The sequence below is a fragment of the Rhinolophus sinicus genome, linkage group LG11, assembly GCF_036562045.2.
Source record: "Rhinolophus sinicus isolate RSC01 linkage group LG11, ASM3656204v1, whole genome shotgun sequence".
NCBI lineage: Eukaryota > Metazoa > Chordata > Mammalia > Chiroptera > Rhinolophidae > Rhinolophus > Rhinolophus sinicus.
The window spans coordinates 29,536,720-29,563,560 of NC_133760.1; the positions used below are offsets into that span (position 1 = coordinate 29,536,720).

The window sequence follows — 26,841 nt, forward strand, 5'->3', positions numbered from 1 at the left end:
TAAAGATAAAATTAATTTATTTGCCCTCACCAGCTCCGTGGGCCCCACTGGGGCCCCACAGTCCTAGCATGCCCTGCAGCAGTGGGCTGGGGAGTCCAGTTCTCCGGAGTGCCTGCTCCCTTGTCCAGAACTGCCTTGAGCTGGGTCCCGCCTGACCCCATCATCCTGCTTCCACATGCAAGAGGTGCCCAGGTCCGCCTGCAACAAACCTGGGCCTGCCTCGGGCAGCAAGGACAAGGCCCTGTGGGTGGCTGCAGCCTGATCGCTGTGGACTTGGGTGGGTAGGTGAGTGGGAGGGCAGAAGGTGGGTTAATGTGGTTCAGTGCAGAGAGCTGTTCTGTTCTTCAAAGGCCATCTTGCCCAGGAGCTGGCTGTCCAACTCCACCCCACTCACAGGGAGCTGGAAGAAGTTCATTTCAGCTGCTAAGGCTGCCATGGCAGAAGGGTCCTGGCCAAACTGAGCTCGCAACATCATGTCCATTTTCTCCAGCCTCCTCTTGAGCCGCTTGGCCTCCCGCTCCCGGATGAGCCGGGCCTGCCGCTTCTCCGGGGTTTCATTGGCCCTCTTGAGCCTCATGGCCTCCCGATCCCGCTGCAGCCGGCGAGCGCGCTGCTCGTCTGTCTCTTGCATGCGCTGTAAGCGCTTGGCCTCGCGGTCCCTCATGCGCCTTACCTCCCGCTCCTCGGGGGTCTCATTGTCCCGCCGGCTCTTCTTGGCCGTGCGCTCTCGTTCCAGCCGCTGCAGCCGTACTTCCAAAGGCTCGTTCTGTCGACGGAGGGCCCACTTGCGTACGCTGGGGGTCTGAGCTTCCAGTAGCTTCCGGTAGGCAGCACAGTTGTTGCATACAAGCAGAATTCCAGCAGGGTACACTGGAGGACTAAAGGCAATGTCCTTCCCCTCAGCACTGGAGGGGCCCTCACTGTGGGCTGGGGGTAGGGATTCCATATTAAGTACTTCAGGAAGTTTCTCGCTGGAAAGCAAAAATTTTTGATGGTTAGTGTCACCTTATAGCAAGGCTCAGGTATCCATCCAGTCCCGAATTACTTGTCCTGCCATGCCAGTTGCTCCAAGTTCACCACTAGGGGTCAGTTTGAGTGCTTGGGAGACCCCCCCAACCCCCACCCCCGCTGTTCTTCTTTGGGCTAGGGTGTCCTCCAAGTCTTAAAGCCCACCTGGAGTTAAGAGACTGAGCTAAGGGTCACAGCAAGCCACTAGAAATCAGATGGGCCCTTACAATGTGCAGTTTTCATTCAAGCCGGAATGATGGTGTTTGGTAGGAGCTGTGCAGGGCAGTCCTGCTGTGGCAGGTGGCTCCTCCTTGAGGTAGAGGCTGCCTTCAGGGGAGGTACATTCCACTGGCTCAACCATCTCCCCTGGCCAACTCTGCAACTAGGACTACGTGTGACACAATTCACACAATTCCTCTCTCCCGGGACACAGGACACAGTACGTCTTCACATCAGGATCCTCTCAGCACCCTTTAACTTTCCCCTTGCTTTATTATGAATGTTCTTGGACTTCCCCACATCTCTTTCTAGATGAAAATATTATTCTGATAGGGGAAAGAAATGGGAATTCATTTCCTTTTGGGGATATCTAATGGAACAGACACATTTACTGGCCTCATTGTTTGTATGAGGTTGGTCCAAAAGTAATTACGGTTTAAGAGGTTAAAAATAATTGCAAAAACAGCAATTACTTTTGCACCAACCTAATATTTCCAAAGAGTCAAGAATCAGTAGCCTTTGGATTAACCTATCTCTATCCTTTACTTTGACCTAGGAAAGCAGAACCCCCCACAACCAGAGGGTTAGTTACCCGGCTAACCTGTTAAATGTGGCATGGCTGGTGAAACGGGCTCCACACACAGCACAGTTAGACCTCTGGTCCTCTGAGTGGATGAGGAGGTGGCGACCCAGTGACCCTGGGGAGCTAAGGGCCCTGCCACAGACAGGACACATGTAGCTCTTGGCGCTCACCACTGCAGCAGTGTGCTGTAAAACAGAGCCTTCATCGGTCAACTCCCGCCACCTCCAAGACAAGCTACACTCACTTAGGAACGACTTTCTGGGAAACTTCCCCTTTCCTTAGTCTCAGAACAAGGGACTTGCAACTATTCTCCCCATTTAGCACCTAGAAAATTAAAAATCTCTTGTATTACGGGCCTTCAGAAGGGCCAGGCCATTCAGACCATTGCTCACATGTCCTAACTGAGTTCTGATGACATTCTGGGACATGTAGCTGAACTGAGGAACAATGGGGCTCCAGAGCCAGGGCCGTCTTCACAGCCTGAGAAGAATTCACACTTGGGATAATTTCTCTGACTGCTCGCTCACTCTGTGCAGGTCTAAGTGCAGGCGGAAGGAGCAACACAGGCCAGTCTAGAAGTTGGCTAGGAAGACTGGTATCTATAAGGGATTTAAGTGCCCTGCCTTCCCCTCAATCTTTTAAAAACAGTCTTCTCCTATCTTTATGGTATGGTAAAACCCAGGTTGCCACGTGTGCTGATGCCTTTTCAATATAGCTCATAAGACAGATGCTCTGTGACTGGATCAGGGGAAAAAAACACAAAAGTTTGTCTTACTCTGACCCTCTTCTTTATACTAACTTTCTCCAGTATTTCTGAAACATTCCTGTTAACTCATTTTTGTTTCTTTAAAACAAACAGAGCCCTCATTATTAACAGGTGTCAATTTTTATTCCACTATTTAAAATATGCATTAAGTAATTTTAAAAAATGATACTTAATTTTTTATAGTATGTCTGCCTGGGAACCCCAGAACTTAATTTACCCAACATAGCCCACTTATTCTCCAAAATGTTCTAAGGATTGGAGTGGAGTCAATGAGAGCAACAACCCAAAGTTCCTCTGGGAGCTGCAGACAAAGGCTAAGCAAGCTGCTGGCGCTCGTGTTCCAGAGCCTGCACCTCCCCACCCCATACCTGGTACACGTGAGCAATCAGCTGCTCCCGACTCCCACAGTCTAGTTGGCAGAGGGGACACTGGCAGAGTCCAAGTAAGGGGTCCGAATTCAAATTCTCTGGGATCTGCAATTCAGTAAGTGGGCAGTTAATTAAGCCTGTTGACCAGTCTCTTCCCTGCCCCTACCACCTTTAACAGGGTATCCTGTTGTAAGGAACACAATCTGAGATCACATATTATTCTTAGGTTTCCATACAGACCAAAGGGAAAACTAATGGTGAAAGGGAATTAAATTTGCACCCATGTTCATTTTCTCCACGGCTTCCTGCAATAAGGACAAAGGACTGCCACAGAGAGAGCATATCTGTTTTTTACCCCTAAAGTAAACTGTAGAGAGGATTAGCTTTCCCCTGCCACGCTTCTCGCAGGAATTTTCAGGAAACAATTTAATGAGAAGATGGCACTTCAGGTAATACTTTGACTTAAATTTGCAAGCATATTCAAGAGTACACCTCAGGAAGTCAACTAATAGTTTTGCAAAGGTAGCCATTCTGTCTGGAAAGAAATGGGGAGTTTCAGGAAAGAGCTGTACATGGGTGTAGTGATATGTGGGTGGATAAGGACAGCCGAGTGTGATGAGACTTGTGTGTCTGAGGTGTGGATAACTGGTGCTATTATATGCGGATGAGAGGCATCAGGGCCTAGTAGAAGGGTCAGGGGGTTCCCGGACTCAGGAGCCATTTGTCACTTGCCTCATGCTCTACCACTTCGTTCCCACCAATGGGCTGTTCTGCATTTTCTAACTCTTTTTCCACCTTGACCACCCCTCCATCTTCCTCTGATGTGTGGGAAGAGACTTCATCTTGTGTGGTCTCCTCTTCATCACCCTCACTGTCACCTGGAACACACAAACTGGTCACTTGTTCTCATTTTTGCATAAATACATCTTGAGTTGCTTTCCACCCTAGACTTTACAGCCATAATGGAAAACATTTTCAGATCTTCCATGACAGTTTCCATAACAGTTTGTATCAGTGCTTAGTTGGGTACAAATCATGTTAAGTGGAAGCCAGAGATAGCTGTTGTTTATATACTCTAGAGAAAATCTGAGGCAAAACTGCATTGGAAAATGGTTATTGGGCCCTGTACATTATCATAAAAATAATAACTTCTTACACATAGTTCTCAAGTATCTCACACTTCAAATCACACCTCCCACATACCTCACACCATGCTCATTCCCACAACATACCACCTCTGACTTACCAAGCCTGCTCACTGATTTTATTAACTCCTTTTCTCCATAAGCCCCTGCACCATTTCTCCATGGTATCAACCTACTATTCTGTTTTGAGCCCCTCTAATCTGTTCTCTCCCAACAAACCCCACTTGAAGGACACACTTAAAGAAACACCAACAAGTTTTTCTTTCCTCTAATCAATAAAAGAGGCTGTAATCAATTAGGTAAAAATGATGTCACTTTATAGGGAAAAGGCTGTGCAGTACAATGGAAAAATTAGCACATCAACCAACCTCCAGCAGTTTGTAGTGGCATTTGACTCACTGCGTTCTTATTATTCTGCTAGTAATTTAGCATTTTAGCTAAATTAGTCCATTGTTTCTGTTGGTTCTTTGGATTATCTGATGGATGACTGAATGCATTAAGTAGAGGGAACAAGTCATTCTTTACTTTAGGATGAAATATAATTTATTGTGACTAAAGTAAGAATTCAGTGTTTTAGGGGGCAGGATGTGGCTGTGGGGAGGTCTGCCTGTGGCTGGGGGATCTGCAAGGTTTGTGTAAACTGATTTTCTACCCTAATATTAGTTACAAAATGGTGTGTGGGGGGAAATAATTAAAAAAGAAAGAAATTAACCCACTGTAACAAAGGTAGTTCTTTTCTAAAAGGAAAATAAAGTGCTAGTACCTTGAAGATCAGAATAGGAAGCCAAACCTAGGGAAGTTGTCAGCCTCCAACCCCATCCCAACCCCACCTGGACCTTTGGGCCTGACTGTAAGCCAGAGAGAAATACAGGAGAGAGTCCCACCCATCTTTTCTGCATCAGCAGACTCAGCTTGCCAGCTAACATTGCTTCTTGTCTTCTCTCTCCAATCCCTTACGTAATTTCTAAATCCACCAGTATCGGGGCAAAACTGATTACATTCCCCTTCTTCCTAAGAAAATCTAAGCAAATTATCTGCTAGTAGTTAGGTGTGTCTCTGGTAGATACTCCACTTGGTTCGTGTGCTGGATTTGATATGGTATATGTGACTTATTTCACAGCCCAAAGCTTTAGTTTGAATCCCTCTGAGTAATGAAGGATTGGCACAGATTAGATCTGTAATACTTGTTAAGATTAGTCTAAGACAACATTATATCAAACTCATTTTTATAATCTATCAAAAATCCAAATATATCTCTCTACTAGAAAGATTAAAAAAAAAAATAAGTGTGGGGGTGGTCGGTTTTCTCAGTGGTTAGAGCGCAGTGCTCTTAACACCAGTGTCACTGACTCGATCCCCACATGGGCCAGTGAGCTGCGCCCTCCACAACTAGACTGAAAACGACTTGACTTGGAGATGATGGGTTCTGGAAAAAAACAACTGTTCCCCAATATTCCCCGATAAAAAAATTTTTTAAAGTAAATAAATAAGTGTGCCATGTAGAGGAATGATGCATCTTTTCCAGAATGGAAGCTTATTTGACTTTACGGATATTGTCATTCCTATCTTACTCAAACCGGTGGCTCCAACAAGTTTTATAGAAATATTTGGGTTAATATTTCTCTACCTGAGCAATTAATTGGTAAATTATTGTTTTTGTTGCTAAATTGTTAGTTTGAGGGGAAACTGAAGTTCCTAGAAGGTTGCAGAACTCTCCTTCTTCCTCAACCCCAAATGTAAAGAATCTGAAATGCCACCCTGAATTAACACTAATAATAACCAATATCAGATGGATGAGATTAATAAAGTGTGGAAATCATTCTAAAAAATAATGTATCTCAAAGTGTATTTATTCAGACAGGTCATGGAACAGATCACCACAAGGCTCAACTGGTTACCCACCATTGTCTTTCCCATCTCCTAACCACAGGGATCTACTTAGGACGTGGTGTGGGAAGGAAAGACCTCAATGTTAGCATTTTATATGATGTATAATCTCACTGGTATGTAAATCCTCTTGTATGACATTAAAACTAGGCCCTTGAGCAAAAGTTTCATTAATGCCATTCTTCCATTTTATTAGTTATGAATAAATAGATCCAGGGAAACAGATTTTTTTTTCTTTCATTTGACCTAACCCAGCGGCTGCTTGGGCACTAATTATTCTTATGCCCCTATCGATCACAATCACAAACATATCCGTGTATGGCACTGTGCCAACTCAGGGACTCCTGAGTTAAAAACAAACAAAACTCAAAATGCCAAACCTGTTCTCTCTGTGGATAAGCACATGCCCATACACCTTAGAACACCTCTGGGAGGGAACACTGAAGACCCACACCTCTCCTTCTTCATGTCTTCCTCCCAACCCCATGCACAATCCCCAGAGCACACACACTCTGACAATTCTTCTCCCATTGCCCTGAGTCATTACCAGAAGGTGCAGAACTCACTGCTACTGGAGTCCTGATCTCTTAGTTGTTGGATAGCTTGTCGCTGACTGCCAAGGTCTCCAGGAAAATCAGTTTTCATCATCGCCTGGCGGGCTTGCTCTTCTAGCCCAGCAAATACTTGATCCCCTGGTGGTCAAAAGGAAAAATAGTCAGGCCACCAGCTGGGCAGCACATCCCTAGGCAAGTGGGTTGGAAAGTCGGACCATCAAAGGTAGGAGACAGGCAGATACCGTTTGGTGGAGTCATTCATCTCTAAGTCAGCTTGTTGCCTACAATAGTTTCTGGGTACAGCTACTCTTCCTGGGAAATAAGCCAGCTGCTCTAGAAAGCATCATTTGCCTCCCTTAAATCCTCCTTGACTCCTTTTCGAAAGGTGATCAAATGCTACTGTACAAATTTAGCTTCAGAATCTCAATTCCATTTACAACCTTCCATTAGGATTGGGGAGATAGAGGTAAGAAGAGGCAAAGGGGTAGGATAAAGATAGGGCAACAAAATCTGGGCACAATCTTTGAATCTTAAGGTACTAGCATTATGCCCTGACTCAGTGACTATCTCTGATTACAAACAAGTGCTTAAAATAATCCAGCTAAGTAACAGTATCTAACCCCATCTTTCATCCACTCTCCTTCTAAGACATGCTCTGGAAGTTCTTCCTTGACTCCCTTTCTAATGTCTATCAGAATTAGCCATGAGAAAACCAACAACTAGTTGAATAATGGATTCAAAGGAGAACAGATAATATATGAACTCATTTCTGCTGAGGAACAAACTTCTTGAAACATGCCATCTAATGTGCAACAAATATCTCATCTGGTATTGGTCTAATGATCCAATATGGTCTTTTTTTTTTTTTTTAGTAAGGAGTATCAAAAAGCCCTGGACCCCTCCTTGATTATGCATTTACTTCTGATGAACTCTGCCTAGGATCTGTGTGGTTACTGAAGAGTTAACATTTAAAGGCTCTTATTTCCAAGAGGCCAGGCATAAGGAGAAAAGAGAATTGGGTTTCTCCAGGTTTCCATGATCTCAGTCAGAGTGGAAACTACAGTCCCCATTCTCCAGCCACCAAGAGAGAATAATAAAAAGCCCTAGTGAAATGTTTGACAATAGACCAATAGCGCTTTCTTACTGTAGAGAGAAAGGGAAGTAAACAGGCTCAGGTTCCAAGGCAGGAAACAATGATGTAGGAGAAATGAACTGGTCAGTTGACCTGCACTAGTCCTCAGGCAATGAAACAACGGATGTGAAGTAGGCTTCATGTGAAAGGCATTTGTTCAGCAAATATTCATTGAGCATTTACTATATGCTAAGTGCTAAACACTAATAATAGCTAGTATTTGGCACTTTCTAGTTCCAGACTCTTATGTTAAGTACTTTGTAGTTGTTACCTTACCTTAATTCTTTGCAAAATTCTATGTGGTAGGTATTACTACTCAAATTTTACTTAGGAGAAAACTAAGGTCTATGGAGGAAGTAAATATTCAAACCCAGGTCTGCCCAACTCTTATATCTATACTTTTAAACTGCTTTCCAGTAGAGATGTAAGCAGAAAGTTAAGCGGTTCATCAGAGTGGTTTTGCTGAAAACAAACGCTGTCTCTGTGAAAAGAAAGGCTCTGATCCTAGTGTTACTATTATCTTCAAATCATAAGAAAATGATAAACACAATCCAAATATCAAAATAATCTTCCCAGGGCCAGTATATAACCAAAGGAAGCATCATTTTGATGGTTCCAATATTATGTGACGTTACCATGCCCGGGGTTAGAGTGACTAGTATTATAGCTACTCTGACTGATACTGTGAGTGGGAGTCGAGGTGGTTAGTGTTCAAATATACTTCCAGCCAAAGAGCCCTCCAAGTAAAGGAAAAATAAGCTGCTTTAAGGTCCCTTTTTATAATACTCAAGATGATACCCTGGATACACATTACTAGTAAGGAAAGCAAAAAGTGAATTCTGTGTTATAGTGTCTCCTTTCTTTGCAGAAGTAAAATATTTAATTTCTCCATACTGGGTTCACTGTAACCACAAGACCATGGCCAACTGGAATAGTTACTTAATTCTTCTGGGTAGATGCATGTTTTTGGACCTGCTGGCTGTGGGCAGATACGGCACTAAGGAACAACTTATATACCAGCATGTAATTATCAACGGTCAGATCATTCTCATCAGTGATACTGCTCATCTCTAAAGAAACGTAGCCAGAAATCTGCTAGGTTTATAGAATACTAAGAACATACACTCCCCCACCTTCATAATAGGGACTCACTATTGGATTAGTAAAAGGGCGTCTAAAAAGATATGTACTTTTCAATATTAGCTAGTAATTCAGTTTAGTCTCCATCAACTGGAGCTCAAAATTTATTTTTGTCTATTGATTAAACAGAGAAGGGTCTGTTCCATACAACTTCCCTATCTAGGACTTTTGCTCACCTAGGCAATCTCACCTTGGACAGTTGGGATATATTAATTCTGTCATTCCTTTTTGGCAGTTCGGAGAGAAAAGCTGTGCTCTTATATTTTATTCTATTCCTGATTTGAGAAAAAGGCTAAGGTAAATTTTATTCCTCAGGGCTATTCCTATTTTAAACAACCAAAACAAACTATATAAAAACCATTAAAAAAAAAAAGTCTGATTTTGGCAGACCTCATAGGACAAGATATGTGAATGACCTTCCGATAGTCATTATTTACCTAATCCTTAAAATCTGGCCCGGTGGCTCAGGTGGTTAGAGCTCCATGCTCCTAACTCCAAAGGCTGCCGGTTCGATTCCCACATGGGCCAGTGGGCTCCCAACCACAAGGTTGCCAGTTCAACTCCTCGAGTCCCACAAGGGATGGTGGGCTCTGCCCCCTGCAACTAAGATTGAACACGGCACCTGGAGCTGAGCTGCCTCCCGGATGGCTCAGTTGTTGGTTGGAGCGTGGGCTCTCAACCACAAGGTTGCCAGTTCAATTCCTCGACTCCTGTAAGGGATGGTGGGCAGCGCCCCCTGCAACTAAAATTGAACGTGGCACCTTGAGCTGAGCTGCCACTGAGCTCCCGGATGGCTCAGTTGGTTGGAGTATGTCCTCTCAACCACAAGGTTGCCGGTTCGACTCCTGCAAGGGATGGTGGGCTGTACCCCCTGCAACTAGCAATGGCAACTGGACCTGGAGCTGAGCTGTGCCCTCCACAACTAAGACTGAAAGAACAACAACTTGAAGCTGAACAGAACCCTCCACAACTAAGATTGAAAGGACAATTTGACTTGGAGAAAAGTCCTGAAAGTGCACACTGTTCCCCAATAAAGTCCTGTTCCCCTTCCCCAATAAAATCTTTAAAAAAAAAAAAAATCTGGCTGTCTGGAATTATCCTATTATACGAAGGTAGTAATACTTGCTAAAAGTATGTCACATTAACGTAAACATAATGTGATCCACAGAGATACTAGTGATTAGGAAGTGTTATACAATTGCCTGCTTGTATAATGTAGAATTATTATTTCCCTCTACCTTGAGACTGTTGGAGTAGGTTAAAAATATCCTGTCTCTAGATATAAATGTAGGGCAACTATCTTATTTAACATGGGTATTTATTTGTCTATTAATAGTTGAGAACGAATCATCTAAGCATCATAGTAGAAAGCAAGGTGCTACCTCTCCTTACTCTCTTATGAAATCAAAATACTGTTTGATTTGGCTAAGGTTTTTCAGACCAGAGAAAAACAAGGCCATGCAAACAAGTTTGTAGAACAGATGAGAAGCCTGAGATGAAAGTTATTAGAATGGCAAAGATTTTACAATTCTCTTTCTTGAGTCCTTAGTGCAGTTAAATAAATGCAATTTCTGGCTGACTGAAATAAAGTGTAGCAGGTGAAACATATTCTAACAGAGCAGATGTCAAATTAAAAAAAAAAAAAAAGGGAGTGAGGGACTTAGGATTCCATTTCTAGTTGACAGTCTCTGTAAGGTGCTATCACATTTGGGAACATAACCATTTACCTCACAAGGACGCCGACAGAATGAATGAAGATAAAGCAAGTTGTATTTTTTAGAAGAAAAGGGACTTTAAAGGCTTTTTTCCCTACTTCTCTGTAAAAGCTCAAAGCTTTTAATTGAAGTTGAAAGTTTTTAATCTCGTATGTGCTCTGCAATCTGAAAACAAAAACTCTTAAGAAAAAAGTTTTCCTTTTCTTAGTGGTTTGCTTGATGTAAACATACCAAATAAGTGTGAAAGGCACTCTTATTTTCAACCTCTCTAGAAAGAGCTGACAAACACTTGTCCTCAGAACGGATGAGTTGAAGCAGTAGGGTGGGAAGAAGGTCTAACAGAGATTTCAGCCCAACGCAGTTTCTCTGTGACTAACAATTCTGGGCTTTTATTCCAAAAGCTCTCGTCAAGTCTATTAATGAACTGGATAAAACACAAGAGTCTGCCTGGATATTTCTGGGGAAAGGAGAGATCATGACGGTAATTTAGATACACAGACAGTCCTGAGGAAAGCCAAGTAAATGTCAGAACAGCCTGCCCATTGGCTTCTCAAGTGGATAGAATGCATGGTGCCAGGCTACTGCAGTGGGATTCTTAATATATTCTTTTAGGCAGGCTTTGAGCTTCATGCCACACAATCTTCTTCTTCCCAGAAGGCAGATCTAATGGAGCTCAGCCATTATTCTGCTCAAGTGCCGACTGGCTTTGATATTTAAGCAAAGCTTCTGCAGACTTTCCTGCCTCCCAGACCTTGAGTCCATTCCATTTACTTTAAATAGATGAGCAGCATTAAATTCAATACATTTGACTGGTTCCATTTCACTGCAAGAGGATAGGAGACACAAGTGGTCAGAAGACTGAAATTACCTATTTCTACTTTCCATTATTGTCACAGGCTATGAGAAAACCTTTCAAAAGAGGCAGGATCAGCTTTAGTCCCCAAACAGCAAATAAATAGAAGGTCCTCAGAGACCAGCAAATCGGTGTCTTTTCTTCTTTGGTCAAGCTTAGTCCATCACCTGAGAAGCCTTCCCAGTTCCCTGCCCAAATGAATCACTGAAAACAGCCCCTCCCTGGGGGTCTGCTTATTAGCTGCAGCTGAACATTTCTATTCACAGCTCTCTGCATGGTCACCAACACAGGAGCTGCAAAGTCCCACCTACTCCACCACAATACAATGTTCACTTGCTCTGGGAATTGCATTTCTGCAGCTGTGGATGTGTGATATTCTCCCCTCTCCATGGCCTATTTGTCCATCTGTTTCCAACTCTAATGCCAGCTCATCCTGGGTTTGACTGACTGTAGTGGGAGGAAATGCAGCTGATGCATATATGATATGTGGACACAGGCATAGGCCACACAAGCTTTTTCTGGTTCCCTTGGCCTTACCACAATCACGCCATCATCTCCCCAGTTACTTTCCTCAAATCTAACCAGTCTCTTTGGACAGGTGGCTTTTATAGGCAAACGCCCAACTCCTATGACTGCCTTATTGTGAACTCATTATCTCTACTAAGAGTACCTTTTCTGCTCTGCCTTCTTGGGGTCACATCTGTGTCTTATCAGTCAGTACTCACCTTCGACCAGAGAGAAGACAATCCTCCTAAACCATTGTGTTAGATTGTGCTGGAGATACTTCATTTTATGTCTCTTGACAAGCCTTACATTCAGGCCCACTAAATTTTACTGTTTTAGCAGGAATTTCTAAATCCTTCCTAAACCACTCACCTTTATATTAAACAGACTTCCACATCCACCTATTCCAGAATACACTCCTAGAAGCATCCAACTTGTTCTGTCTTGTAAAATTGTTCCAGGACTCAAAGAATTAATTGTATATGGAGGTTTGCTACCCTAACCTCATTATCTTGTTAAAGTCCTCTTAATTTCTCTGTTCCTACTGTTTTCTCTTCTATTCTTAAAATTAGCCAATAAGATAAGATACATAGTACCTGGCAGGTAGTATGTTTTTAATAAATTTTAGTCCCCTTATCTTAACTCCTGTCTAATCTCTCCTTGCAAATGTAGGTTTTTCTCCCTTTAAAAAAATCGCTCCTATGTTACCTCTGAATTCTCTTCAAATGTTGCTGTACTTTAGTCAGTCCTCCATAATAATAAGGAGTTGTCTCTTGTAAATACTTGGGTAAGATGCTTATCTCCCCAGATCATAGGAACTGGTTAATTATCTCAAATCTACATAGATATAGTTCTGATAGTTTAATAAGGTACTTTAAGGTACTTGAACACCCTCTATGAGCAGTGCTAGAAGTACAGAGAGAGAGCAGGAAATAGGTATATATGAGATATGGTCTCTGCCCTCTAGAAGTTTACAGTCCAATTACTGAAATAAAACATACATACAGAACTGTAGAGAAATAACACAACACAATAGTACATACCTGGTCTTCCTGTTACCAGGCTCTCCCCTGTGTGATCCATCCTTCACAATGCCGTATAGTCCCAAAACACTGCCTTCTAAATGTCACTCCACTCTGCCTGGTTAAAAACCTTCAGTAACTCCTTCCAGTCTACACAATGAAGTTTGAACTTGTCCTGGCCTTCAAGCCGCTACAATATAGAGTCAAACACCTCCAACCTCATGTCTCTGACTTCTGGACAAATGACAGTTCTGCTTCATCCCAAGTCTCCTTGTCCCCTGAACACATCATAAGTATTCCCCCTTGTGTCTTTGCTCACATAGTTTTCCCTACCTGATTTTATATTTCCCTTCCTTTTTAAAAAAAAAAAAAAAATCCAGTTTCTACTTTCTAGGACCCAGTTCAAGTTCATGGTCCAGGGCCTATCCCATCAGGCATTCCCTTGCTACCTCAGTCCACGGACCTCTCTCCCTCCCCTTAACTTCTGTAGTACACACAGTCTGTAGCATCCCTATTTGGCACTTAGTATATACTGTGTGTGTATGTGTGTGTGTGTGTGTGTGTGTGTGTGTGTGTATCTGTGGCTACATTACAGTCTTACATATCCTTATATTGTTTTATAGCCCGGGCATCTAACATATGGCTTTGCACGGAGTAGATATCCTATAAATGTTTGTTAATATAAGGATGAACTAAATACACTTACTCCTAAGACAGGTTTCGACCACCTTCTTCAGCAACCAGACACACTTTAAATCCATCATGTTCAACACTTTTAACCCTTTTTTCTTCACAAATTAGTGTGAGCCTCTCACCTAAATTCAGATTACTTTTTTCCATTCCAACCCTCAATGTTCCCAGATTCCAGAAGACAAAGCCCCAATACTCACAGTGAACTTTATTTGGATTTGTCTGTTTCCGACGGGACATGTTTCCCTGATTCAGGAACTCTGGCCTTTCCCAGTTTCACGACTGGATATGTTACTACCTCCTTGCAGGGTGCTGACCTATAATAAAAAGGATATTGTTAGCACATGTCATTTTGCCCAGATATTACACAAAATTAACATTTAAAGACTTTTAAAAATAGTTCTTAAGTATATAAAACTCACCAGTTATAAATAATTGAACTAATTAAAGAAAGACATTAATAAACCTGTAGCACAATATAAAAAGTCCCAAGAAGTTTAAGAGGGGACTCCTTTAGAGGATTTAGAGAATTTCACTCTAAATCTATCTGTTGAATCCAGAATACTGTTAAGCAATTATGATCAAGGTCACAAGATAGAAAAGAAAGCAAACAACTAAGGCAACCAGAGTTAGTAGTACAGAGGGCTCAAAGGGATAACCCCAGTGAATTATACAAGGAAGTGAAGGAAGCTAAACAGGGTGACAGCTCACATGCCTGCGGGAAGTCAAGCCCTGCAATCTGCACCAATGGGGAGCCCCAGATGTTTTTCAAGAAGTTATCTCACCAGGAGGTGACAAAGGCATCACATCCCTATGAGAAAGGAAACGTCTCCAAAACTTTTAAGCATCTGTAAATGAAAACACAGGAAATACAGGGCACTAAAGCAAATCAGACTTCCAGTGTTGAAGATGGGTTCTCACCAGAAGAGCCTGATGCCATCCACATTGTTGAGTACTAATTCAGCACTCCAGTGTGAAACACCAACCTGGCCCTGCTCACAGGCTCTGCAGTGGTGGTCAAAGTTAATAACTTTAGTGCCTCTTCTCAGTCCAGCCTCTATGTCGCAAAGGTATCAGTGGGAGAAACAAAGAGAAAAGCTCCCCAAATGAGAAGTGCTGCAGAGACATGCACCTGCTTCCCTGAAATAGGAGGGAACAGATACTTAAGCCTGGAGGTTTCTGGTTAGTTGTAAGACAGTCTTTCCCAGCAGTAAGTGTTGTTAGAGAGTCTGAAATGAATTAGTATTGGAAGCTGTGACATTTTCTTTGAAAGATAAGAGTGAATAAACAGATAGAAACTAAAAAGAGACAGATTCTTTTTCCTACCAAAGACGAGGGATCTAGTCACCCTCTAAGTTTTCTTTCAGTTCCTGCCTTCCCAAATTGTACTCACACTGAATAAGCAAATATAAAATTGTAGTTTATCGCTTTAAGAGACATGAGAAGCTACTACTAGCTATACTTTGCAATTCAGTTAGTGAAGACTCACCTCCTGTTATGCCAACTAACTCCTCTATGTAGCTAGAAAGGAACTCAGACCTGTAATCAGATCCTGCCTCCCCTTACCAAAAGAAGAAAGAAACCGCAAATGGCAAAGACAGGCCTCCACAGGAAGTGGCAAAGGAAGCAGCTTTCAGGCAGTCTTCTATCATATCTGCATATCAAACACAGTTCTTTTTCAGACCTTTAATTAAAAAAAAAAAAAACTCCAAATATACATAAAAATCAATTTTAACTATTTGGAGGGAAGTATGCTGAGTGTTAATGCTAATGGTATGTGTTCTCTATTCTAAGTTTTATTTATGTAGATCATTTCTTTCTAATCAACTAGTTATTTTATTAATGGAAGCAGTGAATGAGATAGTCCACTTTGGATAATATACACTTTTCCTGTAAGTCTGTGGAATCACAAAGTAGGAAGCTGAATGAAATGCAGGTTATCTTTCATTTTTTCTAAAATTTGCAGAGCTACACCTCTCTATTGTATAAGGAAAATACGAAATCTTAACTAATCTTTAAATTTTCTCCCCATCAAGATCAGAAATTCAAACTGTGAGATAAAGGTAATAAAGATCCTTCTGAAGGAAAGCCAAATAATTTGAGACAGGCTCTATTCAAATCATCTTGGTGAGGCAACAGTTCTATACTAATGCTACAAGTCGGAAACAGATGCGCATCTGCATATTTAAATCAGCACTGTCCACTACATCTCATAATCCTCCTAGTGGCCAAACGGGGCGCTGACCAGATGGTACCCAATGGGACTTCACACCTGAAGGATTAAGGAGAAAATAAGCAAATACACTCCCTCCCTCAAAAAAAGCCTTGGGTGGCCCGTTAGCTCAGTTGGTTAGAGCCTGGTACTGATAGCACCAAGGTTGCTGGTTCGATCCCCGCATGGGCCACTGTGAGCTAAGCCCGCCTTAAAAAAAAAAAAAAAAAAAAAAAAGCAGGCCCGTGGGGTCGTGGATTCTTGAAAACAAGTAAGAAAATAAATAAGTAAATAAATAAATGGCACTGGAAGTACATTCTTGACCACACACAAGATCTCAGGGGTTAGACAACTGTTTGGTAGGCATTACAAGCTAATAAACTCCATAGACATATTGCCTGAAAGATTACTCATTCAGTTTTACTATGAACACTGCCTCAGTTCCCAAGCCTGAATTTGAAACCAACACAATAATGTAAACGGATAGCTGCCTGAACATCACCATCTGGAAGAAAACCGGGATGGAAAGAAAGGTAAATGTTGAGATTCAGGTCTACAAGGGATTCTATTTTAAAAGGAAGGCAGCTTTGTCTGTCTTTAGAATGAGGTTCGGAGTCCTTGGGAGGGGGGCCAACGTCTCTCCCCTTAACACTGTCCCTGCTCTCCCACAGGTGTTGGGTTGCAGCTTCCAGCACACACCACAGACTTTAAGCAAGGAAAAAACTAGTGAAATCCAAGATTTAAGAAAAGAGGGTGCACTCCCACCTCCAGCTCTCGTGCGGTTCCCACGGAGCAAAGTAAACTCGCCTGAATCCCAGTGATTTGTATCTGCCAAAAAGGAGAGGACAAGAAAGCTGGTCACGTAGTCGCCTCGCTGTTCACCCTGTTCCCACTTCTCTTTGGTCTGGAGCGTGTGTATAATCAGCCGAGATGGTCCCTCTGGCTTCTTCAAGCATGAGCTCAGGTAGATTCCCGGGAATTATCACAGACGAGAGCCAGTGGTCTTCCGAGGCGGCTCAGACAAACCCTCAGACAACACAGTCTTTTCCGAAATCTAAATTTAGAAGCCTTTCAGCAAGACGGCGACGCCGGACTGATACCCGGGTCTGCACTCCCACGCCCATCCTCCCCCTCCCCCAGCTCCTCCCCAGCCTGTCAGACGCCGGGGCCGTCCGGGCTGTTCTCGGCCAACCCGACCTGGGCCCACGCGGGGAGGACGGCTGCGCGGACACCCCTACCGTGGCAGAGGGACTGAAAGAGGAACAGCCGGCAGGGAGCCAGCCGGGTCCGGCCTCCTCTCGGGAAAGCGGGGCAGGGGGTGGGTCGGAGCTTGGGCTGCCCCCGCCCCCCCCAGGCCAGAGCGAGCCCCTACCCCCCTCCCCAGACACAGACAGACAAAAGGACCGACAGCCGGCGACCCGGTGGGAGGTGAGGAGCCCCTGCATCCTCAGCCTGGCCCCAGAGGGAAGGAGTCGGGAGTCTTTTTACCCCGCGCCTCGGCGCTCCGCCGCGCTCCGGGTCCCTGGGCCCCGCCTCCGGACAGACGGACCGCCGGACAATGGGCCCCCGGCCGCAGCTTGGGTCGGCCAGGCCGGGGCTCTCCGGGACTGGGCCCCGGCAGGCGGAGGGCGGCTGCGGGCCGAGCTGCTGGCGGGGAGCCGAAGGGCAGAGCTGCACACGGACAAAGCCAACGGCAGACAGACAGACGGAGGGGGAAAAGATGGCGACGCGGGCGGCGGGTGCGCGCTGTTCGCGCACCCGCAGCGAGTGGGGCGCGTGCACGAGCCTCTCCTCTCTCCCTCCTTCTCCAGCCTGGTCCCCCTAGCCGCTCCCCAGGCGCGCGCTCGGTGTTGTGGGCGGGGCTTGAGGGGAGAGGGGTCCCGGGAGGCGGGACTTAAGGGAGCATCCAATCCCAGACGTTCGAAAGGGGCCTCGCCTTCATCCTCGCGCCCCACGGACCACCCAGCCTCCCACTCTCCTTGGTCATTCTCTAGCGTTGTCAGCCTCTCAGCTCCTCCAACTCCTCCTGGACCTGTAAACTCCACCCTCACTGTCAGCCCTGATCCTGGTTTCCTACCCCACCTTCGAGTTCAGCCACAAAACCCACATCCCCCAACCACAGCTCCACCGCAGGCTCCCCTCTCCTTAGTCCGACCTGACTTAGTCTCACCCCCCCAACCGAAACCATCTTCCCTTCGTTGCCCCACACTTCACATTTCTTCGACTCCCAAAGCATTTAATGTGACCGAGACCTAGGGACCACGAACGTTTGTAGGAGGGGCTAGATTCAGGTCAGAACCTCGGAGAAGAAAAATCTTTAGTTTTTTGTTTCTTTAGATATTTAAGTCTCCAACATGATTCTCAACCAATAAAATAACTAGCTGTAGACCTACCATAGGAGCATAAGATTAATTTAGAGCAGGGTAACTTGTGGCACTGTTGCTACTTAAGGTGCATTTGGGGCAATTGAGAGTGATTAGACTCACTTCCTAATTAAACCTCCTTCCCCGTCATCGTCTCTTCTAGTTCCTCACTACTTTGCTGCTTCTCATTCTTTCTTCTTGTAGAAGGCCTAAGCCCACCTCTGACATAGCTTACTTGGAGAAGTAGGGAATACGGTGGGAAAAAGATGGAATCGGGTACTAAAAGATCCAGCTTTGAGTCCTACCCAGCTCTGTCACTGATTAGCCTAGTGACTTTGAGCAAGTCACTTCCCTATTCTGAACCTCTGCTTCCTAAAATGGATAATAATGTAATAATTCCTGGTCTCTACTCTCATAAGGTTGTGTTAAGTAAAATGAACATATGAAAGCATTATGCAAATATTCCTTATGATTACTGACCCTACAAAGGCAGAGCTAATGAGGATGCTGACTGACCCTTGCTTGTAAAGCAACAAGTCCTGGTATTTGCCTAAAGTGCTCTTGAAAATGTCCTTCCCATAAATCTCCAATGAGATCATATCATTGTCTGCATCTTGTGTTTGATGTGAGAGAATGGCTGTATTGAAGGATCTTGGTCCTTCACAATTCTATGGTAAATAGCTCATTCACTCATTCATTCATTCATTCATTCATTGTAGCCGGAATATTTAGGTAGGAATTATTATTCTTTAACTTCAGTTAAGGAAACATTTTCATTTCATTTAAAATTTTAATTCCTAGGTAGCCAAAAATTGAATATTCTCATCCAACCAGAAAGTTTTTAGAAAGTTTCGTTTAAGAATGCAAACTGGAAAAAACATTGGCTTTTATACTTAACAGTAATTCTTTTTTTTTCCCTACATCATCCCTGAAGTGGTCTCCCTAATAAGACAAGTGTCCATCGGATACCCTACAAAATCTTTACATTATTGATTCCCCAAACTGACTTTTGTATTCCCGTGGCAATCTTGTGGTTACCAATTGTGCTTTCTCATCCCCTCACCTTCCCCCTTATCCCCACCCCCATCTAGCAACCCTCAGTTTTTCCTCTATGTCTCTGAGACTTTAACAGTAATTCTTAATGAGTGTAGACTGAGGGATACAAACATAGCTTCATTATGTCACTTAAAGATGGCACAATTGACATTTTCAAAATGAAAGTTGCTAGCAGGTAAAGCATTAGGAGAAAGCCTCCAGTGAAATTTCTTGGCTCATCATTAAATTACTATGTAAAGTTGAGCAACTTGTTCCATCTCTGAGTGGCAAATAAAATGGGATCATAATAACGCTATTCTTATCATCTTCCTGTGCCCTAGAAATGCCTCTGAGGTGTTGTGATTCAGGGTTATAATCAAATAAGGAAAAATTATAAAATGAGGAATTAGTTTATTTTTCCTCTGCTTTTACCTAAACTTGTTCTGTATCTAGATGCAGAGTAATTTATTATGGATTTTTTTCCAGCTTCATTTTTTTATTTTCCCAATTCACTTACATACTTATGCTATTATTTTGCAACTTCAACTGTATTAACTTTCTCTTTAAATATCTTCCTAATCTGTTTTACATTTATTGGCTTCTACAATGACTTTATTAAAGTTTTACATTACAACAGTATTGGTGGGATAATTTAAAGAACTTCATTAAAATTTTTATTTGATATAATTCACATACCATGAAATTCACCCCTTTAAAGTGTGCAATTCAGTGGTTTTTAGTATATTTGCAAGGTTGTGCACATCACCAGTATCTAGTTTTAAAATGTTTTCATCACCCCAAAAAGAAACCCCCACCCCCATTAGCAGTCACACCCCATTTTTCCTCCCCTGACCCCCTGGCTACCACTAAACTACTTTCTGTTTCTATGGATTTGCCTATTTTGGACATCTCACATAAATGGAATCATCCAGTATGAGGCCTTTTGTGTCTGGTTCCTTTCACTTAACAATGTTTTTAAGGATCATCTATGTTTTAGGATGTGTCAGTATTTAATTCCTTTTTTATGGCCAAATAGTAGTATTGCATTGTATAGATATGCAGTACCACATTTTACTTCCATTCATAAGTTGATGGATATTTGTATTGTTTCCACTTTTTGGCTATTCTGAATAATGTTGCTGTGAACATTTGTGTACAATTTTTGTGTGAATACATTTTCAATTCTCTCAGGTACATAACTAGGAGTGGAATTGTTGGGCCATATAGTAACTCCATGTTTAACTTTTTAAAGGAACTGCCAAACTGTTTCCTAAAGTGCCTGCATCATTTTATATTCCTACCAGCAATATATAAGGGGTCCAATTTCTCCACATCCTGGATTACACCTGTTATTGTCTGTCTTCTTCATCAGAGCCATGGTAGTGGATATGAAGTGATATCTCATTGTGGTTTTGATTTGCATTTCTGTAATGACTATGGATGTTGAATTATCTGCTCATGTGCTTTTTATTGACCAGTTAGAGAATGTCTATACAAATCTTTACCCATTTTAAAATTGGGTTGCCTTTTTATATGTTTGTAAGAGTTGCTTTTTTTTTAATATTCTGGATACTAAACCCTATAGGATATGTTTGCAAAATTTTTCTTCCGTTCTGTAGGCTGTCTTTTCACTTTCTTGATAGTATCATTTGAAGCACCAAAGTTTTTTATTTATATGAAATCCAATTAATATGTTTTTTCTTTAGTTGCTTGTGATTTAGGTCTCATTTCCTAGTCCATAGTCATGAAGATTTACACCTGTTCTCTTATAAGAGTTTTATAGTTTTAGCTCTGACCTGTAAATCTTTAATTCGTGTTGAGTTAATGTTTATAGAGTTGTGAGGCAGTGAGATACAACCTTATTCTTTTGCATGTGGATATCTAGTTTTCCCAGCACTATTTGTTAAACAGTCTATTCTTTCCCCCATTGAATTGTCTTGTTCTCCTTGTTGCAAATCAATTGACCATATATATACGGGGTTTATTTCTGGACTTCCAATTCAATTCCATTTACCTATATGTCTATCTTTATGCCAGTATCATAGTCTTGATCAGAGCCTCATATTTTAAGGAGCTAGTTTAAACTTTTGAATTTATATTTAGAATCTAAAATTATAAGTTTTCATTCTTTTGAATTCATTTAAGGAAAAATTAAGTTTTCTAAGATGATTACAATGATGATCAGTGTCATGGAAACAATTTGCTTTGAGAACTCTTTTAATCTTATATATGAATCCAAATCAGAGTAATAGCCGTGATTTAATGCATTTTTCTTTTCATTTTGTGATAAACTCAATATATATGAATTGAAGGTAAAACCAGGATGCAAATTATGTATATGATGTCAAATCTCAAGATCTGGGTTCAAGATTTGATCCTGGCACTTACACTGTTGACCTTGGACTCGTCACTTTACAGCTCTAAGCTTCACTTCCCTTCTATCATAACTAACAATTATTTCTGACCTACAGCTGCTTCATAGGGATGTTGTGAGCCTCAGATTGAGGTAATGTGATTGTAAGTACCTTGTAAATTGCAAAATGCCACAGGGATAGTTACTATTTGTATATAGCCCTAATTAATGATACTAATAAGTTCTCTGAAGTATCACTCCGTAAATACTCTTGATTTTTTTCCTAGGTCTTAGGAAGATAGATGTCCAGAGTGATTCCTATTTCATTTTATATTCTTTAGCCTAAAAGCTTTCTGAAACTTTCCCCTTCCTAAATATCAGTACTTAAAAAAAAAGGCAAATTACTCTCTGCCCATCATCTTTCTTTTTTCTCTTACATAATGTGTAGTACTATAGTAAATATGTTAGGCTTGATGGGCAACATAGGGTTTTGTCACATACGCCCCTCTCTCCCCCTTTTTTTAACAACCCACTAACAATGTAAAAACCACTCTTAGCCAGAGAGGCTGTACAAAAACAGGCCTGACTGATTTTGCCTGCAGGCATGTTACGGACTCTTATTCTGTTGGGTTCAAGCTCTACATCAGGTTTTAATTTCAGCCACTAGTTATAATCATTTACACAAAAAAGAGTTACTAGTTAACTAACCAAAGAAATGTTATTTGTTACTTTCCAAGCAGTAAAACAGGATTTTCAAGTGAAACAGGGTGAGTCAGTTTTTGTTTTTTGGATTATGTTTTGCATCTGAATAAAACTGGTCTGTTTAGCTAGGAACAGAGATACTATTTTGAATAACTGGCTGGTTGTGGTACAATTCATATTGATGTATTTATTATAGGATCTAAATAATTAGAAAGGGCAGGACACAGGTGATGATTGCTGAATCCAAGCCACTGTAGAGTAGGAAGCAACTTTTCTAAATGAATCATGTCATTTTTAGCAAGACATGGGTTCAATGGCACTTTTCACTCATCTTCACTGTCATTGTTTGAACAAACTTGCAATAATGTCAAGGATTCCAAACATTATCTAAATACACTGTGCTACTGAGGGCATGGGGAAATAGAAATTCTCACACATTGGTGGTGTTGGTGTAAATTGATACTTCCTCTTTGAAGGGTAATTTAGAATTATCTGTTAACATTAAAAATATACCTACCCTTTGACCCAGTTCTTCTGCTTCTGGGAATTTACCCAATAAGTATAATACAATCCATGCAGGCAAATATCTAGTCATTGTAGCATTGTTTATAGAGGCAAAATATTGGAAATAACCTAATGCTGATCAAAAGAGCAGTGCTTAAAAATTATGGTACACATATACTATGGAATATTATGCAGCTCTTTAAAAGAATGTGAATTATTGATAACTACTGATGTGGAACAATCTCCAAGATATGTATCTTAAAGCAAGTTATAGTACTATACAAGTTACAGTATAATATGTATAGTATGCTACTATGTGTTTAAAAAAAGGCATATATATATGTATATATGTATATATATATATATATATATGGTTTTATATGTGGGAAGAATGTTTTTATATTACTGGGAGAATTTTGATAGCATTAAATGTTTTCTGTCAGACACTGTTCTAAGAGCTTTCATAATTAACAAATTTGATCCTCATAACAACTTTATAAAGGTAGGTGATATTATTCCCATTTTACAGGTAAGGACACTAAGGCACAGAGATTAACTTGCTCAAAGGCACAAGAATCTGTTAACAATGGTTATTTCTAGAGTGGGGGACTGAAAGATAGGGTCAGAAGAAGGACACTTAGTATTCATTGTACATCTTTTTCAGCTGTGTGTGTATGTGTGTGTGTGTGTGTGTGTGTGTGTGTGTGTGTGTTTTGCCATGTTTATGTCTTACTTTAAAATTTTTATTTTTTAAAAATTATCTGTACCATAAGGGCAAAAGACTATCATGAGCATACCATTTACAGGATAGGGCTTTGAGAAGGAATCTGTTCCAGGCCTCCTACCTAACTTCTGGTGGTTTGCTGGCAATCTTTGGCGTTTCTTGGCTTGTAGATGCTTCACCCTGATATCTGCCTTCATCTTCACATGGTGTTCTCCCTGTGTGTGTGTGTCTGTCTCCAAATTTTACCTTTCTATAAAGACATAAATTATATTGGATTAGGGCCTACACTGATAACCTCATTTTAATTTGATTACCTCTATAAAGACCCTATTTCCAAATAAGGTCACATTCTGAAATACTGGGGGTTAGAACTTGAACATATGAATTTTTTGGGGGGCTATGCAATTCAACCCATACATGGGTGTCAGATTTTTAATATACATACCATCTAACCTAGCAACACCACTTACAGAAATCTGTCCTTAAGAAATAATCTGAAAGTATGCACAGATATTCTTAGAAGGATATTCACTATAGCACTTTACAGAACATTACTGAAATCATTACTAAATATCAATAAGGTTTGGCTTAATAATCGCATACCTGCTTCCATTGTCAAAGATGATATGGATCTATATGTATTGACATAAAAAGATACGCAGAATGTATAAAGTATAAGATGTAGTTTTACTGAACAGAGTGCATATTATTATTCTATTAGTCTTAAATTTTAAATACACATTATTTAAAAAAACATTAAAATTGTGATACAGGTCACGTTTGACTTCTGCGATTACAGGAGGTGCTCAAAGTGGTTACCATCAGTGTAATTTTAATACAGTTTTTCTCCTTTCTTAAAATGTGTATACATATTTTTGGCACCCTCTGTATATATACATATATATATATATATAAATTTGGAATAATATATTGCAAAAAATTAATAATGGCATGGAAATTGTTATATAGGCCTTTCATTTTATTATACCCTACATACATATATATTCTCAAATTAGTAAAAACAATAAACATATTTCTACTCTGAAAAAAACAAAAAGTATTAAATCCAGTCCCTTTTATTCTGCTTTTAAATTAAATGTGGAATTGAATCAGAATGTACTTATTGCTTAGTCTGGTAGTTCCTGGAGGAAAACTACCATTTCCCATGTAGATATATAATAGTCTAGTATACACACACACACACACACACACACACACACACACACACTTTCTGTTTTCTGAACTATTTGAAAGTAAGTTGCAGACACCATGATCTTTCACTTCTATAAAGTTCAGCATGCATATGCTAAGAATAAGGGCACTTTCTTACTGAACTATATTACAACTATTACACCTGTGAAAATTGACAATAATTTCGTAATATCTACTATCCAGTACATATTCAAATTTCTCAAGTTGTTCCCCAAATATCTACTTTTTTTCTAACCAGGATCCAATAGTTTCATGTATTTCACTTGGTACGTCTCTTTAGTCTCTTTTAAAAATCTAGTGCCAGTTTTCTTGTAGAGATTCCACATTTTGCATTTAAATGATTAGTATATATACTGTTTGTTTAATCTTCCCACGACATAGCCTTAATTAAAAAATTCTATGATTTTTTTTTATTGTGGTGAAATGTACATAATATAAAAGTTACCATTTTAACCATTTTTGTTTGTACAGTTCACTGGCATTAAGTACGTTCACATTATTGTGCAACCATCACCACCATCTATCTCCAGAATTTTTTCATATTCCCCAACTGAAATTTTCTACCCATTAAACGATGGGTTTCATTGTTTAAACACTTTCCTTCCTCTTAGTCCCCGGCAACCACCACTCTACTTTCTATCTCTCTAAATTTTACTTCTCTAGGTATCTAAGTGGAATCATACAGTATGTCCTAATTATTATATTTATTTCACTTACCACAATGTCTTCAAGATTCATCCATGTTGTATGTGTCAGAATTTCCTTCCTTTTTAGGGCAGAATAATATTGCATTGTATGTGCGTACCATATTTGTTTGGCCAGTCATCCATTGATGTACAGTTGGGTTGCTTACACCTTTTGATTACTGACTATGGGCATTTTAAAACATACTTAAAGGTAGAGAAAATAGTATAATAATAACTGTCACCCTAACTGTCACCCAATTCAACAATTACGCATTTCTTTAAAAATTTTAAAAGGACATTTTCTTGTAAGATCTCAATACTATTTGCATACTTAACAAACTTAACAATTATTTGGTCGGATGGTATCATCTAATACCTGGTGCATAACCGAATTTCCCCATTTGTCTCAAAAATGTCTTTTATAGTTGGTTTGTTTAAATCTGTATCTAAACAAGGTCCACACACATTACATTTGGTTGCTGTGTCTAAGGCTCTGTAAATTCGAGCAGCCTGACCTTACTTTTTAAATTTTAAATGCCGCTATCCCGTTATCTCATTGCAGAAGACTTATTTATGTACCCATTTACTGCAACTCCCCCCACCCCCAACACACACATTTTAAAGGAACCAAACATGGTGTATTTTCAGGTTCTGGAACATGATTTCATTTAGAAATACTGCAAGTGTTATAAAGGCATAGTATTTCTAAAAACATATAAATCTCATATAGTAACGCTTATCTCCATCCTTGTTGCATGACCACATCACAATTTAGGGAACTACAAATTTGATCTCGGTAGATGCAGCCTCTACAGCAGGGGGCAGGATTACCTCCCTCCAGAAGCCGAGAGCCGAGGAAGCCCCTTCCAACACTAAGCCAAGAGAATGGTTTTCAAGTTAAAAACAAATATAACTAAATGAAAAAGTTTCCTCTGAATACAGCGATAAGGTAAAATCCCAAAGAATGTGGTGTTAAGGTAACATATTACTGAATCAAATAATACAGACTGTAGAAATTCTGGTTGAAAGAGCAATCATACTTGATTTAAAAGTGGGGCAAGGGTGCCAACCAGAGGGCATAGTAGATCGAGACATGGTGGGCGACTAAGGGAGACGAGTAAAGAGTCGGATAAACAGAGGTGAGTTGTCAGAGTAGTAGGGTCGAAAACTGCTCGGCCACTCTCTTTCGCCTTCCCCCCAGAAAAGAAACCAAGACTCAGGAGGAAAGCCCCCAGGCCGAGTGGAGTCCGAGGGAGAGAAGGGAGCAAACCTCTGGGAGTAACTATAGGTGTTTGAAAGGCTGCAGTGGAGCCGGTTTTTCCAGGGACTGGAACAATCCCGAACAAGGTACTGGGCGCGGAGTCGGATCTCCTGCCAGCCTCTCTGCGCCCAGGGCGAGACCGGCGAAATCCAGGCCGCGCCCCCACCACGTGACTCAGACTGTGTGACGTGAATGTCTCACCA

At 41.2% G+C, this 26,841-nt stretch overlaps 1 protein-coding gene across 14 annotated transcripts; it reads right to left on the reverse strand.

The window, feature by feature from the left end:
- ZNF821 (zinc finger protein 821) lies at window positions 1–26,781 on the reverse strand. Of its 14 annotated transcripts, XM_074314635.1 has the most exons (10): window positions 25,409–26,627; window positions 23,601–23,729; window positions 16,564–16,626; window positions 15,153–15,240; window positions 13,787–13,903; window positions 6,524–6,668; window positions 3,677–3,836; window positions 2,945–3,049; window positions 1,829–1,995; window positions 1–971 (listed from the first exon to the last, which is right to left on the reverse strand). In XM_074314635.1, exons 5-10 carry the CDS (start codon window positions 13,824–13,826, stop codon window positions 320–322), a joined length of 1,269 nt encoding a protein of 422 aa, XP_074170736.1. In that variant the 5' UTR covers window positions 13,827–13,903; window positions 15,153–15,240; window positions 16,564–16,626; window positions 23,601–23,729; window positions 25,409–26,627; the 3' UTR covers window positions 1–319. The 14 variants fall into 14 exon arrangements, with proteins under 14 accessions (XP_074170736.1, XP_074170737.1, XP_074170742.1 ...); XM_074314636.1 differs by lacking the exons at window positions 23,601–23,729; window positions 25,409–26,627 and adding an exon at window positions 26,648–26,781; XM_074314641.1 differs by lacking the exons at window positions 23,601–23,729; window positions 25,409–26,627 and adding an exon at window positions 17,287–17,425 and having other exon boundaries at window positions 3,677–3,822; window positions 6,543–6,668.
- Between the last annotated feature and the right edge of the window lie 60 nt (window positions 26,782–26,841).